Source organism: Vigna umbellata, chromosome 2, assembly GCF_029865625.1.
Source record: "Vigna umbellata cultivar VRB3 chromosome 2, Vumbellata_1.0, whole genome shotgun sequence".
Taxonomy (NCBI): Eukaryota; Viridiplantae; Streptophyta; class Magnoliopsida; order Fabales; family Fabaceae; genus Vigna; species Vigna umbellata.
Genome location: NC_142166.1, coordinates 22,694,151 through 22,714,797, shown reverse-complemented (window position 1 = coordinate 22,714,797; position 20,647 = coordinate 22,694,151). Strand labels below are relative to the sequence as shown.

General features: G+C 37.0%; 1 protein-coding gene across 1 annotated transcript; it reads left to right on the top strand.

Annotated features, from left to right (window-relative positions):
- Nucleotides 1-2,574: 2,574 nt before the first annotated feature.
- Nucleotides 2,575-4,654, top strand: LOC148203635 (uncharacterized). The gene is made up of 2 exons (XM_088107691.1): nucleotides 2,575-3,727; nucleotides 4,341-4,654. The coding sequence occupies exons 1-2, from the start codon at nucleotides 2,575-2,577 to the stop codon at nucleotides 4,652-4,654; spliced, it is 1,467 nt and encodes a 488-aa protein (XP_087963817.1).
- Nucleotides 4,655-20,647: the final 15,993 nt, after the last annotated feature.

The window sequence follows — 20,647 nt, the reverse complement described above, 5'->3', positions numbered from 1 at the left end:
CTCGTTTTTGCGCTTTACTTTACAGTTTCACACGCTCCAACTGGAACGTCCTGGCCGCCACCCACTAACCATTTACTTACCCAAAATAATAAACAAAACGACGACGCAAATTCAATTTAAAATTTACCAATTTCACTTTTGTGATTTAACCTAAATTTGTGGGGTTGGCGATAATGTATGTTTACGTGTATGGATAGATTCAATGTTACACATAGAACAACATATCCGTTGCTCCACATAAATGCCCACTCCCACCATTCCCTTTTTTTTTCTCTTTGCCATAAATATCTCTCACACAAATTACTACATTCTTTTTCCACTCTTTATTATCTACAAAAACAAATTCAATTCAAAAACTCATTTATTTTTTATCTCCCAAGCTTCTTATCATGTCACGAGCCACCACACACTTTTCAGTTTTTTTTATGACAACAACGTTACTCGTGATCTTCATTTCGCCACTACTTTTTTTCTATTTATTACTATTTTTACTATGATTAAACTATTGTTGTCAGGAACTACATTAAAATTTCTCAGTTTCCGCGCTGTCTGTATCCACCATTTTTTTTCTCATACAGTGCCGCCATGAGGTGGATGCTGCCTAAGTCTATAAATTATTATAATGTCTTATTCTCTCTACTTCCACTAATCACAATATAATAAAAGAATTCATATGTAGTTATCACTATTTTAAACAAATTTAATGTTTCGTACATATCTTAATACTTATTTAATCATACTAATTACATGTACACTTTGTATATTGAGCTATGTATGTACGTATGCATAACTGCAGTCTTATCTTCTATACTGATGTCCATTGATTAGAAAATATTTAATTATGTGTTACCTAAAACGCTCTGATTCCATTTAGTTAATGTTGGATCAGTTATACATACGATTATTGAGTAATGATTATAAAGGTAGCTTATAACTTAAATTTCCCAAAAAACAGTGGTTCTGACATAAGGGGAAAAAATATATAAAACGGTTATAGTTTTAAAACACACATGAATAATTGGATTGAATTAATATGAAAAGTATTTAGATGAAGTTCTGGCAGAAGCTTACACAACTTCAAGATAAAAGAAAAGAAAAACATTAGTCATTTTTATTCCCAATGAAAAAAGAATAATATAATGATGATACTTAAGATAAAATAATGGTGTAAATTTTTATGTTTGTAAAAATGTTAATAATAAAAAATAGTATTAAATGAATAGGGATTTTGAAATAGAGGATTAAGGGAAAAGGGTGGGACCATAATCGAAAAAAGTTGATGGTTTTGTGCGTGAGTCTGTGAGTAATTATTGTGGGGTGCCTCTTTTTGCCTTGGCTGCTAATGATGGCATCCTGTTGCAGAGACTCCTCCCTTTTCTCACCATGTGTTTAAATGTATCTGCCCACATTCATTATTCCTTTTTGCCATTTCAATTTAGGAACAAGAACCAATCTGCTTTCAAATTCAAACCCTTTTATCTGATTCTGTGCTTCTCATTTTCCAATATGCACTATTCTTCACATATATGAATCTATTTTTTTAAGTGAGTTAGAAAGCTCATATCACAATGATTGTTTTACTTTACTGGTAACTCTTGAACTTTGGACCATTTTCATCGTTTCTCTTACTTTATATTTACTTAATTTGGGAGCAAAAAACAAAAAAGTGTCTAGATTAAGTGAACCTTTCCATTTAACACGTTCAGTTGACTACTCTTGACCTATGTACCACACCACAATCTATGCAACCTACTCATCAAAGGATGGACCCAATTCGTAGAATTGGGACACTTGCTTCGTCTTCTGTTAAATTCTTGTCTTTAGATATTTATTTCTCTCAGTGGGTTATGTCGCAAATTTTATAGCCAATACTTTCACATACTCTATAAATTGAAGTTAAATCTACTTTAAATATATTTTTCATTTTCTCTCTTAGAGCTTTTCCATGAACCATCTCCAACTTTTATCAATTTTTCGTTTTTTTCCTGTCAGAATGCAAAAAGAATCTTTGACTGGCTTGATTACGTTGAAGATAGAATTTGAATTTAAATTATTGTTACGATTAGTTAGGAACCGGTTTTAATTTTATAACTTATTTTCTGTTTTATAAAGTTGTTTCCTAATTTTATGTATAAGCGGTTAACAGTGCTTATATATTTGTATCTTATAGAAGAAAATATGAATGAAGAGAGTAGCAATTATTTCCGGAATTGTTTTAACATGGTATCAGATGTTGTTTAATTCTAAGACCCCTGACTTCATTTCCGTACTATTTTTCAATCCCTAAAATTCCCAATTTAAGCCATGGACAATGCTTCCACCTTTTCACCGTTTACCACCTCTACTCCGTCCTCCAATATTATCATTCAGCAAGACAATTCTTCCTTTCCCATCACTGTTATCCTTGATGACTCTAACTATCCTCTTCGGTCTCAGCTAATGGACATGCGTATTGGTGCTTGAAACAAATCGGGGTACCTTACTGGCGCAACGACGAAACCCTCCATTGATGACCCCACCTATGATAATTGGGTTACTGAGAATAAACGAGTAAAAAGCTGGCTTATTGACTCCATGAGCCCCCTGTTGATACAGCAGTTTATCCGCCTTGAATCTGCCCACCAAATTTGGGATGCCGCTCTCCGCACATTCTACGATGGATCCGGTGAAACTTGCCTTTTCGAACTAAACCAGCGATCTTTCTCCACCAAACAACATGGTCGTCTCCTCTCTACTTATTATAACGAACTACTCTCCATATTTCAAGAGATTGATCATTGTATGTCTTCTTCTGAAACCATCGTGAATGGCGTGATCCAGATGCATTCTTCCATGGCTCGTCTAGGCGTTCACATCTTTCTTAGTGGCTTGGACGCTGATTTTGACCAAGTTCGTGGAGAGATTCTTCGTAAAGACCCAAAATTGGACCTTGAGAGCACATATGCATATGTCCGTCGTGAACATCAGCAACGTATCACTATGGGTCGTCCTGCCCCTACCTCGGATTCCTCAGCTCTACTATCTCAGGTTCCTCATTCTTCCACGGTCAGTTATCCTCCTAAACACTGTAAGGATAATTCCTCTGGAAAACCCTTATTATGTTCTCATTGTGGTGATTCTGGTCACTCCAAGAATCATTGCTATGAAATCATCGGGTATCCAACGTGGTGGGACTTCACCAAACGTCCTCGCCGGAAAGTCTCCTCCAAAGTCCTCTATTCCTCTTCTGATGGTGACTCCTCTCCCTCTCCTCAAGCAAATGTTGTGTATGAAGGTATCCTCGGTAAAACTCTTGCTTTATCTGCTCACTCTAGGAATTCTACTTGGATAATTGATACTGGCGCAGCAGATCATATGATTCATGATGCTTCTATGTTAAACCATTGTTTCCTATGCAGTAAGTCCATCATAACCATTGCTAATGGTGGTTCTGCCTCCATTACTGGTCAGGGTACCATTACTCTATCAAAAACTCTCACTCTGCATTTTGTTCTTGTTGTTCCTTCTCTTGATTTCAATCTGTTATCTGTCAGCCAGCTTACTTCACAACTTAACTGTAGTGTGCTTTTTTGGTCCACATTTTGTGTCTTTCAGGACGTCCAGACCAAGGTGATTCTTGGTTATGGTGTTAGACGTGGTAATCTTTACTTCTTATATGTCTCTGATGGTGGTACTGACTTGCATTGCAGAGCATATGCTACTAACACTCCATATTCTTCTCATTCTGGTGCTTGGCTTTGGCATAAGAGACTCGGGCACCTTTCCTTTGGTTATCTTCAAAAATTATTTCCCCATTTATTTTCAAAATGTCATTCCTCTGAATTTCAATGTTCTACTTGTGAAATGGCTAAAAGCCATCGCATTCCTTTTTATCCCAGTTTGAATAAAAGTTGTATTCCCTTTCAAGTCATTCATTCTGATATTTGGGGCCCCGGTAAAGTCCCTTCATTTTCTCATTCTTATTATTATGTATCTTTTATTGATGAATGTACTCGAATGGTGTGGATCTCTTTGCTTAAACATAAAAATGATGTCTTCCCTATTTTTCAAAAATTTCACAGTGTGGTTCAAACACAATTTAATACTTCCATCCAAAATTTTCAATCAGATAATGGCCTCGAGTATAAGAATGGAACCTTTTTTGAATTCTTAACTTCTAAAGGGATAAAACATCAAACCTCTTACACCTCAGCAAAATGGACTAGCTGAGAGAAAAAATAGGCAATTGTTAGAGGTAGTATGAGCTTCATTGTTTGACATGAATGTCCCTTTCCATTATTGGGGTGAGGTAGTCCTCTATGCTGCCTATCTTATAAATCGCACCCCTTCAAGTGTTTTAGGTTTTCTCACCCCTCAACAGAACCTTGAAATTTTTTTTTCTATTCCTCATGTTATGAATCTTGAACCTCGAGTTTTTGGATGCACTGCCTATGTTCATGTTCCAAAAAAACTTTGCGGCAAGCTTGATCCTTGTGCTAGAAAATGCATCTTTGTTGGCTATTCCGACATCCAAAAAGGATATCGTTGCTTTGACCCTCAAACCCACAAAATGCATGTCACACTTGAAGTATCCTTTAGGGAGTACGAACCTTTCTATTCCGGGGGAGTCAACCCTTCTTCTTCTCCGGGGGAGATTCATCACATTGGAGAATAAGAATTCTGCTTACCTCTACCTATGACTCCTACTCCAACATCTCCTCTTGTTATGGACAGTCCACCAAATCAAAATCCTTCTCCTGAAGTCTCCACCGATCTTCCAGGTACAGATCTTGTCAATGCAAGTCATCCTCCACAAAGTAAGACACCAAATCTACCTTACATACCAGAATCACATATTGTGGAGAGTTTTGAAATACATCCCGAACCTACTACTGAGGTAACTTTTGTCCCTATTGTAAACTCTTCCACCCCAACTTCTTCCGACACTCACAATATACAAATCAAAAGATCAGAACGACAAAATAAAGGTATACCAAAACCAGTTTATGAACCAGATCCGAGAGTGAAAGTAAAGTACCCTATTAGTAGTTATGTATCATCTCATAGATTATCTGAATCATATGCTCTAACGATTGATCAATTATCCATTGTATCTATTCCTAATAGTGTGCAGGAAGCATTAGAAGATCCTAGATGGAAGCAAGCAATGAACATAGAGATGGAAGCACTTTAGAAAAATGGAACTTGGAAAATAACTTCTTTACCAAGTGGAAAAAAGACAATTGGATGCAAATGGGTATACACTGCAAAGTTAAAAGCAGATAGAAGTGTTGATAGATACAAGGCATGACTCATGGCAAAGGGATATACACAAAATTATGGGGTAGACTATCAAGATACGTTTGCTCTAGTGGCTAAACTCAACACAATCTGAATCCTAATTTCCATAGCAGCTAATAGAGATTGGCCTCTGAAGCAATTTGATGTAAAGAATGCTTTCTTGAATGGTGATTTAGAAGAGGAGGTCTACATGGAGGTTCCACCAGGAGTACAACTAGCACCTTCAAAAGATAGTGTAGTTTGCAAATTAAAAAAGGCTTTATATGGCCTTAAACAATCATCCAAGGCATGGTTTGGAAGACTCATGTTAGCAATGAAGAAGTTTGGGTATAAACAAAGTAAATCGGACCATACCTTGTTTATAAAGCATAACAAAGGAAAAGTGGCCATACTTATTGTCTATGTAGATGATATGGTGTTAACAGGAGATGACGTGGAAGAAATGGAATTACTTGAGAAGAGACTAGCTGCTGAATTTGAAATGAAGGATCTAGGACAACTAAAATACTTTCTTGGCATAGAAATTGCAAGATCTGAACAAGGAATTTTTCTATCTCAAAGAAAATATATTCTATACCTTCTATCTGAGACTGGAATGTTGGCTTGCAAGCTAGCTGATACTCCAATTGAAATGAATCATTCTCTTGATGTATATTCAAACCAGATTGAGACGGACAAGCACAAATACCAGAGGTTAGTAGGAAAGTTAGTTTATTTGACTCACACTAGACTTGACATTGCCTATTATGTGAGCATTGTAAGTAGGTTCATGCATTCTCCTAGTGAAGAACATATGACAGTAGTATACCATATCCTCAGATACCTGATAACAGTTGAAAAACTGTTATTTTCATGCTTAAAGTTGATACTAAAAGCAACCTTTAGACTTAGAAACTAGCTTGAAATCATGCCTTTTGTGTATATTTTCAGAAATAAGAGAGCTGGACAGGTTTATGCTTGATTTAAGTGTTTTTGTGCAGGTTTTGAGGTGAATTTGGTGAAAGAAGTGAAGAATAAGAGAGAGGACATTAGAAAAGACAAGAAAGAGTGCGAAAAGGAGAAGTCGAAGGCACCGCTCAGCGGCAAACTACCGCTGAGCGGCACTCAAGAGGTGGCGTTGGAACCGCTGAGGGGCAAATGGCCGCTGAGGGGAAGAAAGAAGACGCGTAACCACCGCTGAGCGGTAAATGGCGCTGAGCGGCACTTTTTGGGCTTGGGCTTTTGTAATCTTTTGTAACTCTAGATTAGTATATAAGGGCTTGCACGTCCTTTAGTTAAGGATCTTTGGCAGAAACGAGGCAAACACTCTCTCTTTCACCCCTTTGAAGGAGGATCTTGGATGCTCAGGCTACCTCTTCCACTTTATTGGGTTTATTCTTTCATACTTTCATTGTTATTCATCTAGGTTCACCATGAATATGGTGAACTAAACCTTGTATGTTTGTTGGGGAATCAATGTAATCTCTTGAAGCTCTCATATATGGAATCTGTTGAGTACATCTTTGAATTAAGACATATGCTTTCTTTCATCATTAGTTAGGGTTTTTCCTCTTTGCTCAATGCTTGCATTGTTTAACTCATTCTAATGCATGATTATTGGTTTTGTCGATACGGACACGTACGGGGAAGTCTAGATCCGGGGAATTTCTCCCAATATTATACTGACAATATTCTATTGGTTGCCTTTAAGCTCCTGCACTCATGAACTAATCATTAGGAATGCTAGGAATTGTATGAACTATTTGATTAGGGAGAAGCCATCTAGAATGGTACATTAGAGAGTGGCATTAACAATGATGATTTGAATGTTGAATTCCTAAAATATATGAGAGTGGATGAGATGAAATTGACCCCCAACAACATATTCATTCATATATTCCATTGAAAGTGTTTATCTTTTGTCTTTGCCATTGATCAAAATTCATGCATACATGTTTATTTTCTGTCTTGCATTTTAAACTCAAATATTTCGTTTGTAAGTCTTAGTTAATCAAGAAACCACATAACTAAACTAGGCCGTGAGTCCTTTGGGAAGAACGATACTTGGTCTTACCAAGTTTTATTACTTGAACGATTCGGTCATACTTGCCGATTGTGAAACAAGTTTGTGACATCATATTTTGGTGATTACAAATTTGGCCATCAAGTTTTTGGCGCCGTTGCCGGGGATTCGTGGTTTAACTGGTTAATTTGTGTGATTATTGATTATCTTTGACTTTAATTTTGAATTTCTGTTTTATTTTTCTGTTTTTCTGTTATTTTTTAGATTAGATTTTATCTTTTAGGATTAGATTTTATTTGGTTAGATTTTATTTTATCTTTTAGGTTAGATTAGATTTTATTTTATTTTATCTTTTAGGTTAGATTAGATTTTATTTTATTTTATCTTTTAGGTTAGGTTAGATTTTATTTTATCTTTTTAGATTTGATTAGATTATATTTTATTTTATTTTATTTTCTGTTTGTATTTTATTTTATTTTATTTTATTTTATGTTTTTATCTTTCTGTTTTTATTTCCTATCTTCTTATCTTTTCAATTATATCCTTTGATTTTTTTTCTTTTCTCTATCTTTTTGTGCTAACAATTGTTTTTAGGGTTTTGTGCCTAATGTCTGCAGAATGCAATTTGGTCAAGAGTTTAACTATAGGGGCACTCAATTCTACCAAAGTAATCTCAACCAATGGTGGGAACCTCACTCAAGCATGGATCAAAGCCAATTTTGGCAAGCTGCTGGACAATTTGAGAACCAACCACAACAACAATGGCAGCAACAACCCTTTCTATCAGGAAGTTTGGATAGGTTGGAGGACACCCTTCAACGATTTTTGAAAAATTCCGACTCTACTCAGAAAAGCATTGAAGAATCATGTAAAAGAATGGAGATGCAACTTCGTCACATTAGTCAGATATTAAATGATGATGTTAATACTGATGTGAACCTTAAGGAGGAAGGGCAAGTCATTATCACTGAAAGTGACAAGATTCTTGATGAGGAAAAATTAGAGGGAGATGAGGAAAGGGTAGAGAGAAAAGAGAAAGAAGAGTTGAGTGAGAAAGATAAAGATGAAGAAAAAGAAAAAGAAGTGGTTGAGAGAAAAGAGAGAAAGAAAATTTGTGTGAAGATAAAGAAGTTGAGGAGAAAAAGAGAAAGGAAGAAAAAAATAAAAGAAGAGAAAAAGAGAAAATTTAGGGAGAAAAAAAGGAAGAAAAAGAAGATGAGAGGAAAGAAGAAGAAATCACATGAAAAATCACATCCTCATCTAAAGAAGAATCATAGGAAGGAAAAGAAATTTAAGTGCTTTATGGAAATCTTCAAGAAATTGGAGATTAAAGTTCCTATGATTGAGACACTGCAACAGGTTCCTGGTTTGATCAAATTTCTGAAGAAGTTCAGTAGGAAGAAGAAGAAAAAGAAGAAGGAACTTGAGCTTTACTGGGTCAAGCTAATGACATTAAAAGAGCGCTTGCTGGGAGGCAACCCAGTGAATTTAAAAACTTTTGATTTGGTTTTGTAATTTTTAATTTGTGAACATTAGTTTTGTAAATATTTTTGTTGGATCCAGCATCTACTGAAGGATGTTAGGTTTGTAACACCTACTGATGGGTGTTGGTGAGAAAATTTTGCACCTACTGATGGGTGCTGTTAAGTTGGAAACACCTACTGATGGGTGTTGGTGGAATTTGGGTCAGGCTCGTGACGTTAAACAAGCGCTACCTGGGAGGCAACCCAGTTGATTGATTGTTTTTGTTTGTTTATTTTTAGGATTTGCATAAGCATTTTTAACATTGAATTGCAGGGAACCTATGAGGGGTATGCTAGGAAGGCACGTAGGTCAAGAAAAGAAGGAGAAGGGCACATCACGAAAGTGCCGCTGAGCGGCAATTACCGCTGAGCGGTACTATCGCAGATGGGCTTAAGTTCCCCTTAGCGGAACCCGAGCCCATTGGGGTATTTTTAAACCCTAAGCTGCGCGTTTTTATATTCTTTCAAGCTCTTCTCTGCATTAAGACTCCCACATATCTCCTCTTAGGTTTCCCACATCTTTTTACTCTTCCCTCTTTAGAAAATTTCTCTTCCACTCACTTTTACACTAGTGTGCTATCAAAGTTTGGGGTTGGAAGAGAGCATTCTAGTTTGGAAGCATTCTCATATCATCTAGCATCTCCACCCAAGTAAGTAAAATGCATTTTGTTCATTCTAGGGTTCTTGAAATTGACTGTGATTGTCAAAGCATGAATATTTAGGGGTTTTGATTTCTATGCATGATTTGATGATATATTTGATGTTTGAACCGATTAAACTGCTTGATTATGAACTGGAAAACTGAAAATTGCATTTGGGTGGAGTTAGGACAGTTTAAAAACGAGATTTGCAAAAATCTGCAGATCACCGCTGAGCGGCATTTACCGCTGAGCGGCACTCTGCCAGATTTGCTTTTTCTGGTTTGTTGCGTGTTTGAATGTGGCACTGGTGGCGCTGAGGGGAAATTCTGGCCCTCAGCGGTGGTTTAGCTTCAAAAGGAGTTTTGTTTTATGTTTACTAATGATTAACATCATGTTCTGTGGTTTTGGATTTATGTTTGAATGTAGGAATGGCATCCTCTTCAGGAAAGAGATTGAAAACCATGGCAACCAAGAGAAAGGAAAAGGAACCAGAGCAGCCCCATAATGGCAGGTTCCTCTCTAGGAAACATGAGAAGCACTTTAGGGTGGTTCAGGACAGGAGACTTCTAATGGAGAGAAAGGTTGGAATGATACCTAACTTTGCTCCTCAATTTGGAGAGCAAGTGTTAGGGAATGATTGGGGGAAGCTAGCCACTTATCCATCACCTGCCAACATAGCTGTGGTGAAAGAATTCTACACCAATGCAAAGAAGATTGGTGATTATCCAGCTGAGAATTATTTGGGCTATGTTAGAGGCCATGCTATCAGGTATGATCCTGACTCCATCAATAACTTTCTGGATACTGTGTGGGCTGGTGAGCAATGCCAGTTTGCTCTTAGCATGGAGGAAGGTGCTGACTTTGAGGATGTTGAGAGAGTATTGTGCATACCTGGAGGACACTTCCAAAGGAATAGATCTGGCTCAGTGGTTAATATTAGGAGGACAGATTTGACTCCTCTTGCAAAGTATTGGATGGCATTTTCTCATGCCAACATTCAGCCATGTTCACATGTGTCAGATATTACTCTCAGCAGGGCACTCTTCATCTACTGTGCTATCAGAAACTTGAATGTTAATATTGGGCAGGTGATAGCTGATGAGATTAGTGTGTGTGCTAACACCTCAAACAACAAAGCACCACTGGGACATCCTTCTTTGATCACTCACCTTTGCAAGCTAGCTGGGGTGGACACTTCTGTTCCACCATTTGAGAGGCCAAGAAAAGCTATAGATGAGGCCTATTACAGACAGTACTGTGGAGGTGAGGAGGCAGCCCAGCCAGTGCCACCACGCCAGGCTCGTAGAGAGAGAAGGCCAGCACAGAGCAGGACTTCTGCTGATACTCATGAGGCAGAACCATTCCAGATGAGGGACATGTATATGTCTCTTATAGGTGCTCAGTTGCAGTCCATCCACAGAGGGCAGGTGGCCACGGCTGAGATGATAGTGGGGATGTATGATACCCCTCCAGCACACAGGTGGACTATGGATGAATTCCATAATGTGGTAGCTTGGCCAGAAGAACCATGGCATGGAGGAGCTGAAGCTTCAGCCCGAGACATGGATGAAGATGAAGCTGAGGAGGAGGATGCATTTGATGAAGATGATGATGAAGAGGAAGAGGAAGATACAGAGAGCTCGGACTGATGAGGAGCTGAGATAGCATTTACTGATGAATGCTATCATATGATTATGCTTTTATGGTTTAAGTTTTCTGAACTTATTTGTTTTTGTTTTTAGATTAGGGTTTGATGTACTCTATTGAACACCTGGTTTGTTATGATGGTTTGCTATTAACTGTGATTGTGTGATAAGTAATGCTTGATGATGCTTATTGATTGATTGATGTTGAGATGATGTGCACATTAAAATGCTTATACAGGTGATTCACAAGCTTTGTGAACAAATGCATAATATCATGATTGTGATTGTGAAATTAAGCAGGATGTGCATGTCAAATGTGAATGAGCTTATATGTGAGGTTTTGAGCTCCAGAGTTATTATTGTTGAATGCTATTACTTTGAAAGCATGAATGATTTTGCCCAGGTTTTCTATGATTGAATCAATTGCTTGTTTTGCATCATATGATCAAGGCCGTGTTGTTGAAACCCATTTTATTGGCCAAATTCATAAAGTTAGCCTACTAAAAGAGAACACGTTGTGTTCTATCCTTTGAACCCTTAGCCTTAAATATACACTGAACACCCTTGATTGAAAATCTTTACCTTGAGTTAAGTAGAAGATCTTGTGTGGTATTGTTAAATGTTCAAGTTTGGGGTTATTGGGGAAACATGAAAAAGGAAAAAGCATTGAGCTAAGAGCTAAAAAGTAAGAATATGCAAAGAAAAGAAAAGAAAAAGAAGCAAAGCTCAATGCAAATGCAAAAGCAAAGGCAAAAGAAAGTTGGGAATGAATAAGAAGATTGTGTTGTTATTCTCTTAACTCAAGGATTTTGTGATCCAGAAAAACCAATTTTCTTGTTAGCCCAGCCACATTATAAGCCATTGAAAAGTCCTTGTGATGATGCATGCTTGTGAATGTATTTGATTATGGTTAAATGAAAGGCAAAGTTGATTCAGGTGACATTGTGATAGTGGAGTGAATGAGTGAAACACTTTACCTCTTATACACTTGTGTGTTGAGTGAAACACTTACCTAGTGAGGAAATATTCCATAAGCACATGAACATCCATGCTTAATTGATTGATCATTCATGAAAAATAGCATTTGTTGGAATTTAAATGACTTTGTGAACACTAAAGCATGTGCACATCTTGATTGAACTCTTGGTCTTAAGTTTGAGTGAAGTTATTACTTATCTTGAAAAGAGGATTTTGAATGAGTAAACCATCATATGAATTGGTTGGAGATGGAGTTACATTTTATTTGCTTGAGGACAAGCAAAGTTCTAAGTTTGGGGTTGTGATGAACAGTTGAAAAACTGTTATTTTCATGCTTAAAGTTGATACTAAAAGCAACCTTTAGACTTAGAAACTAGCTTGAAATCATGCCTTTTGTGTATATTTTCAGAAATAAGAGAGCTGGACAGGTTTATGCTTGATTTAAGTGTTTTTGTGCAGGTTTTGAGGTGAATTTGGTGAAAGAAGTGAAGAATAAGAGAGAGGACATTAGAAAAGACAAGAAAGAGTGCGAAAAGGAGAAGTCGAAGGCACCGCTCAGCGGCAAACTACCGCTGAGCGGCACTCAAGAGGTGACGTTGGAACCGCTGAGGGGCAAATGGCCGCTGAGGGGAAGAAAGAAGACGCGCTAATCCACCGCTGAGCGGTAAATAGCCGCTGAGCGGCACTTTTTGGGCTTGGGACTTTTGTAATCTTTTGTAACTCTAGATTAGTATATAAGGGCTTGCACGTCCTATAGTTAGGATCTTTGGCAGAAACGAGGCAAACACTCTCTCTTTCACCCCTTTGAAGGAGGATCTTGGATGCTCAGGCTACCTCTTCACCTTTATTGGGTTTATTCTTTCATACTTTCATTGTTATTCATCTAGGTTCACCATGAATATGGTGAACTAAACCTTGTATGTTTGTTGGGGAATCAAGTAATCTCTTGAAGCTCTCATATATGGATTTGTTGAGTACATCTTTGAATTAAGACATATGCTTTCTTTCATCATTAGTTAGGGTTTTTCCTCTTTGCTCAATGCTTGCATTGTTTAACTCATTCTAATGCATGATTATTGGTTTTGTTGATACGGACACGTACGGGGAAATCTAGATCCGGGGAATTTCTCCCAATATTATACTGACAATATTATATTGGTTGCCTTTAAGCTCCTGCACTCATGAACTAATCATTAGGAATGCTAGGAATTGTATGAACTATTTGATTAGGGAGAAGCCATCTAGAATGGTACATTAGAGAGTGGCATTAACAATGATGATTTGAATGTTGAATTCCTAAAATATATGAGAGTGGATGAGATGAAATTGACCCCCAACAACATATTCATTCATATATTCCATTGAAAGTGTTTATCTTTTGTCTTTGCCATTGATCAAAATTCATGCATACATGTTTATTTTCTGTCTTGCATTTTAAACTCAAATATTTCGTTTGTAAGTCTTAGTTAATCAAGAAACCACATAACTAAACTAGGCCGTGAGTCCTTTGGGAAGAACGATACTTGGTCTTACCAAGTTTTTATTACTTGAACGATTCGGTCATACTTGCCGATTGTGAAACAAGTTTGTGACATCATATTTTGGTGATTACAAATTTGGCCATCAATACCTCAAAGGTGCACCAGGGAAAGGTTTATTATTTTCAAAAAATGATAAAGCTTGCATAGAAGGATACACAGATTCGGACTGGGCTGGTGATAAAACTACAAGGGAATCAACTTCAAGGTATTTTACATTTGTAGAAGGTAATTTAGTCACATGGAGAAGCAAGAAGCAAAAGGCAGTTGCAAGATCTAGTGCTGAAGCTGGATTTAGAGGTATGTCATATGGCATTTGTGAGTTACTATGGATTAGCAGCATCCTAGCTGATTTGGGAATCAAATATGAACAACCAATGAATCTTTTCTGTGACAACAAGGCTGCGGTAGAAATTGCACATAACCCGGTTCAACATGATAGAACCAAACATGTTGAAGTGGATAGACATTTTATTAAGGAAAAGCTAGATAATCAAGAAAGTCAAACTCCGTATGTTCGGCCTGAAGATCAACTTGTTGATGTATTAACAAAGGTTATTTCAGGAAGGATGTTTGTAGAAGTCATTAACAAGTTGGGCATGAGTGATATTCATACACCAACGTGAGGGGGAGTGTTGAAGATAGAATTTGAATTTAAATTATTGTTACGCTTAGTTAGGAACCGGTTTTAATTTTATAAGTTGTTTTCTGTTTTATAAAGTTGTTTCCTAATTTTATGTATAAACGATTAACAGTGCTTATATATTTGTATCTCATTTGAGAAGAAAAGATTAATGAAGAGAGTAACAATTATTCCCGGAATTATTTTAACAGATTCTTTAATACACACGTTCCCAACGAAACCCTACTCCACCCCATATGTCTTTTCTTTCTCTTATTTGCGTTTTTCATTTTTGTTGCCGCATTTCATCGCGCTCTCCATTCTCACACTTCACCCTCTTGCAGTTCACCCTCCCTTTCTCCCTCGTGGCAAAGTCTTCTCCATCTCGATCGTCATTCTCCTTTGGTGCTCCGTCGTGGTCGATCCAATGGTGGTGAGGGTCTTTCCTTGTGTGTAGTGGTGCTTCTTCATCATGTCTTTTTCGTCTTCAATTGGCTTGGCGTCAAGTTGGTGGTTTTTCCTATCCTCGAATGCATGCTTTTAGACTGTATGATGGGTTGAATGTATAAAAATGTATGAAACTAGTATGGTTATGTGCTAGGATGTATGATTTTGTGGTAGAAGAGTTGATTTTGTGCTTGGGTGCTTGGATTTATGCTTGGATTGGTAGGGACGAGTCTCGAAGGCCTTAACCGCACTTCGAAATACGCTTAAGGCTTTGCAAGTGTTCGAATTACGGTTGAGAGCTTGCCGCATTCCGAACGTCAATGAGCCCTTAAGCACACTTCGAAGTGCGGTTAAGGCCCTCGACGACGTTCCAAGGCCGATTGATGATGGCCGCAATTCGAATTGCGGTTACATATTTTTTTGTAATGATTTTCTGATTTATTATCTTTAATTATATTTTAGTTTGATTTGTTTTAAATTTTTAATTTGTATTTATATATGTAAATTTTGTATATTATTTGGTATTTAATATTTATTTATCATATTAAATTTATTTAAAAATATATGTTTGAAATTTTCTGTTAATATTTTATATTTATTTTTGTATATTAGAAGAATTTTATGATCTTTGTATTTATTATTTTTATGTTATGTTTTGTGGTTAAATATTATTTATTATGCTTTTATTTTTGTTTTTTTATACTTTTATATTTATTTGTTAATATTAACAATAACAATTATTGGTTCGTTGTAGTGTTGTCTAGATGCATCACTTTGTTCGTCCACGCCTTGATGAAGTACGTCTTGCAAGGATTGATCCAAGTACAGTTCACATAATTAAAAAATAGAGATCATGCAGCAGAGGCATACTCAAGACAATGAACATAAGCACCAAATATCGACTAGTCATCACAATCCATCACATTTTGCCACACTTCCATCAAGACATACCATCACAGTCATGCATTTCTCTTTGACATTTTTCATAATGTGCAATGTACAAAGCATCTGATACGTCTCAAGAAATACATTGCCAATGACATTCATCAAAACAAGGTCTTTGTTAGTGACAATAACGCGTGGATTGTCCTCTGATGTAATTAGTAATCCTTTGAACCTTTCTAATGCCCAAGTGAAATTATTTTGACGTTCACTTGAAAGCAATGCAGAGGCGGCTGTGAATGTTAAACCAGTTGATGTGACTCCAACAATCTCAAGCAACGGAGGACGATATTTGTTCGTCTTATATGTGGTATCCATTAAGAAAATAATATTAAATGAATTCAACAATTGCACTGAATTAGGATGTGTCCAGAACAGGTCACTTACCACATTAGAATCTTACAAAGATCTACTCCATTGGATGTATTTATATCTATCTAACAACATCATCAACTGTTGCATTTCAGCTCTCGACCCTCTCAAAGATCCTTTGTATGTTTACCTTGCATTAATGATAACGGTAATTCTTACCATTATTCGAGATTCATTTTACAAACAAAATCAACTCTGCCTTAGCTTATTACTTGCTTAAATCCTCTCTTTTATCCTGTTTTAATGTTTAATTATATTTTGGGCTACATTTATATAAATTCATCACTAATCCCCTTATTTTGTAGCTAATATTGTGCTTGGAAGAACCTCTACCAATGTATAGAGCTGAACCAGCCACAAAATCAAGCTGATCTGCAAATGGGAGAAAAAAACATTGTTGTCAGAATCTCGCATACGGGCGCCCCTCCTAGGGCGCATAGGCGCCATTTGCTGCCAGAAACTTGCGCTCGAGCACCCGTCCAAAGGCGTTGAGCGCCAATTGCTCCAGAATTTTGCACTCGGGCGCCCCTCTAGGGGCGTTGAGGGCCACTTTCGCTGATGTGGTAGATTGAGCTTATTTAACCCTAAAACGCGAAGGGGTTTGGGTCTTTGGTGATTTGGAGGCATGATTTCACATAGAGGAGAACTTGGAGGGCTGCTAGGGTTTCTGGGAACACTCCCTTCTTCCTCTTTCGATTCTTCTTCTTCAATGGCCATTTGTAAGCTTAAAAGCTCTCCATGGAAATGGAGAGCCAAACCCATCTTGTTAAGGTTAGTTGTAGCCTTTGAATCTTGTGTAATTGTTGAATGATTTGAATATATATATATATATATATATTATATATATATATATATATGTTACTTCTATCAATTGCTAGTATTCTTGTTTCCAATACGTTCATGACTTGATTTTGGGGTTTCATGGGTTATGGGGACGTAAGATGGAACCTAGAACTGAAACAAGAGTCCTTGTGGTCATTGATTCTAGTGTGGAAGATGAATCACATGTTGTCTTAAGATCCTAGCTCATTAATGTGGGTTTACTTGTTAGATTTTCCAAGGAATTGGAGTTTAATAGGAAAAACCTAGGCTCTTTCACCTAAGGGATTAGGGCTAGAGTGTTTTTGTTGATTGACTTTAGTAAATTGATGGAGGGGAGATGAAATAGGGTAAGCATAAGAGTGAAATAGGTGAAAACTAACCTTAGCAATGTCATTTCATACCATTTATAGTCTAGTCCATGTCTAAGTGTCTTCAAACACCAAAGTCCAACCTTGTATATTTGTAATTTTATCTCTTTGCACATGTGTGTCAATTGATATGTTGCTCTTGAGTCTAAATGAGTTATTAATAGTGCAATTAACTAGTATTACACGAATCTCTTGGGAAACGATACTTGGTCTTACCATTTTATATTACTTGAACGATTTGGTACACTTTGTTACCAATGAGGAACATTGTTACCTTGAAGATGATGATTTTGATGATGTTACAAAGTAAAGAATAAGAAGACTTCTCTTGTATGAGAGTTTAAAAGCATTTCTGCATAAGAGAAGACATCAAAACTAAATGGTAGACCTCATGACCGAGCGGTAAAGTTATGACCAAGACCAAGCAGTGGAAGACATGACCATGACCGAACGGTCACTCAGCAGTTGAAAACCGAACGGTCAAAAACAGATTAAAGACGAACATTGGCTGACCACTGGCCGAACACAACTGAAGACCGAGCGGTACCTATATGTCAACAGCCGAACGGTCACTATCAGTCAAAGATCGAACAGTTGATGACCGAACGACTTGCAACAACAGACTGACATGTGATGACAGTGATCAAACAAGGCATGACTGAACGGTTTAAGGCTTGACCAAGACCAAGTAGTTCGGACCGAGCGATAGCGAGGAATGACTGAGACCGAGCATCTAGCACCGAACGTTGGAAAGATATAAGTAACCAAGCCGAACGGCAAAAGGTGATAAGGGCTCAGGGCAAACATAGTTGAAAATCGAACGGTAGGAGGTTGTGACAAAATAAACCGAGCGGCAGAAGATGAAGAACTCGAGCCGATCGGTTGAAGTGTTAAAAATTCAAACTGTTCCAAGTCTCGTAGATAATCGATTATCACTGACAGTTTTAATTTGTCATTTCAGTTTCAGACCGGTAGCCTAATTGCCAGTTCATTGGTACTGTCAAGTCTTCTTAACAGGAGAAGCTCACACTTTGTGTGTCAAAGGACGGAGCGATTCTCTTCAAGTTGGCAAAGTTTTTTCCTTCTGGTTCATTCGTCGAAGGAAGGTGTTTTGTTACTGTTATTTTTTAATCACTCTATTGTAATTGTAAAACAGTTTTTTAGTGAAAAGGTTAATCACTCTTCATAGTGATTAACGACTGGATGTAGAATCTTTTGATTCAAAACAGGATACTGCACTCTTTATATTTTTTGCTCATGAACGTTTTGATAAAAAGTTTAAGAGAAAATTAAAGGAACCATTTTTTAAAGTGACTAAACAAGCTCTTTGCTTTTAACAATCTGAATCGATTGCGCAAAATAGGTACCGATTGTTTCAACAATTGGTATCAGAGCTTGCTTTGATATTCTTTCAAATTTTTTGAAAATGGTCGGTCATCAAAATCAAGTATATGCCGAGGGTGCTTCCATCAACAGACCACCACTTTTTACTAGTGATAACTCTTCCTTCTGAAAAGTCAGAATGGAAATTTTTATGGGGTATGTTGATAGAGGCATCTGGAAAGCTGTACTAAATGGTCCTTATATTCCTAAAAGAACTGTTGATGGTGTAGAAGTAGAAAAACCATACTTTAACTGGACTCCTGAGGAAAATAGAAGAGCCCAATTTGATATTAAGGCTCGCAATATTATTTCATCTGCTGTTGTACTTAATGAGTTTTATAGAATTTCAGTTTGTAAGACAGCACAAGAGATGTGGGAGGTCCTCAGAGTCACACATGAGGGTACTGATGATGTGAAATGCGCAAGGAATAACACGCTCATCCAGGAATATGAGATGTTCAGAATGCAACCTAGAGAAACTATTTCTGATGTTCAAAAGCGCTTCACTCATATTGTGAACCACTTAACTGGGTTGTGTAAGACATTTGATACTGATGAATTAAATGTAAAAATTCTGAAATCATTGGACAGGTCTTGGCAACCAAAGGTGACAGCTATCTCAGAGTCACAAAATCTCACCCAAATGTCGATGGCAATTCTCTTTGGAAAGCTTCGTGAGCACGAACTTGAATTGAATAGATTGACTGCGGAAGGGGATCAAGGAAGGAAGAAGACTCTTGCTTTCAAATCTAAAATTTCTAAGGGAAAAAGTTCAAAAACAAATGAGGACGATGACTATGATGATGAGGAAAACATGAGCCTCATGATAAAGAAATTTGCAAAGTTCATGAGAGCAAAAGGTAAAGAAAAATACCGTGAAGAAAGAAAAGAAAGTCAAGGTTCTCTATCAAGTATCAAGTGCTATGGATGTGGAGAAAGAGGACATGTGAAGACTGATTGTCCTAAGAATAAGAAGAGTGAAGAAAAGAAGGAAAGAAAGTTTCCAAAGAAGAAGAAAGCTTACATAGCTTGGGAAGAAAATCTTCTAGCTCTTCAAGCTCAAGTGATTCAGATGAAGAAGCAAATCTTTTCTTAGTGACTAACTCAGAAGACGTTGGAAGTCAAGTAAGTGATTCTAGCTTTGAGTCTAGTGAGTTAGATTTAGAAAAAGCATTCTTTGAATTAATGAATAAATCTGAAAAACTTGATGTTGCACATAAAAACTAAAAGAGGAGCATAATGAACTAAAATTGAAGTATGGAAAAGTGTTAGATGAAGAAGTTGTTTTGAGAAACAAAGTTAGTAATCTTGAAACTAAATTGTCTGAATCTAATGCATCTGTACAACCTGTTGAATGTCTATCTTGTAAGCGTCATATGTTTGATATTGAACTACTTGAGAACTTACTTGCAAAGGCAACCGTGCCTCATTCACATGTTAAAACAAATTTTACTAAAAGCAATGTGATAAATAGAAACATGCATCAAAACAAGAAGTCTAAAGTGAAAAGAACTCGTAGAGTTTGGGTTGCCAAGGGAGCTTTTGTGAAAAATAAGGTACATGAGGTTTGTTGTTTTTACTGCATGAAACATGGTCATACATCAAACAAATGCAACGTTAAACATTTTGATGTTCCAAATGGGAAATTTGCATGGGTTAAAGTTATACAATGATGTTTGATTGTATGAACTAATCCCAAGGACCCATAATGAGATTGGGGACCTAAATTCTTGCTCAACTTGTTTTGCAGGAACCTACTATGTCAAAGAAGTCATTGTGGTATCTTGACAGTGGTTGTTCAAGACACATGACTGGTGACAAGAAAAGGTTCATCTCATTTGAGAAGAAGAAGCAAGGGTTTGTAACATATGGGGATAACAACAAAGGTAGAATCATTGAAACTAGAGACATTGGAGGAGGAAACACATTGACAATAAAAGACGTTTTATACGTTGAAGGTCTCAACACAATCTCCTAAGCATAAGCCAATTATGCGAGAAAGGTCTCAAGGTAACTTTTGAAAGTAACAAATGCACCGTATACTTTAAGAATTCTTCTGATATTGCTTTGCAAGGTGTTAGGC

Coding starts and splice junctions, on each gene's coding strand:
- LOC148203635 (XM_088107691.1), top strand. CDS start 2,575: ATGAGCCCCCTGTTGATACAGCAGTTTATCCGCCTTGAATCTGCCCAC. Junction 3,728..4,340: donor TCCATATTCTTCTCATTCTG/GTGCTTGGCTTT, acceptor CAAGTGTTTTAG/GTTTTCTCACCCCTCAACAG.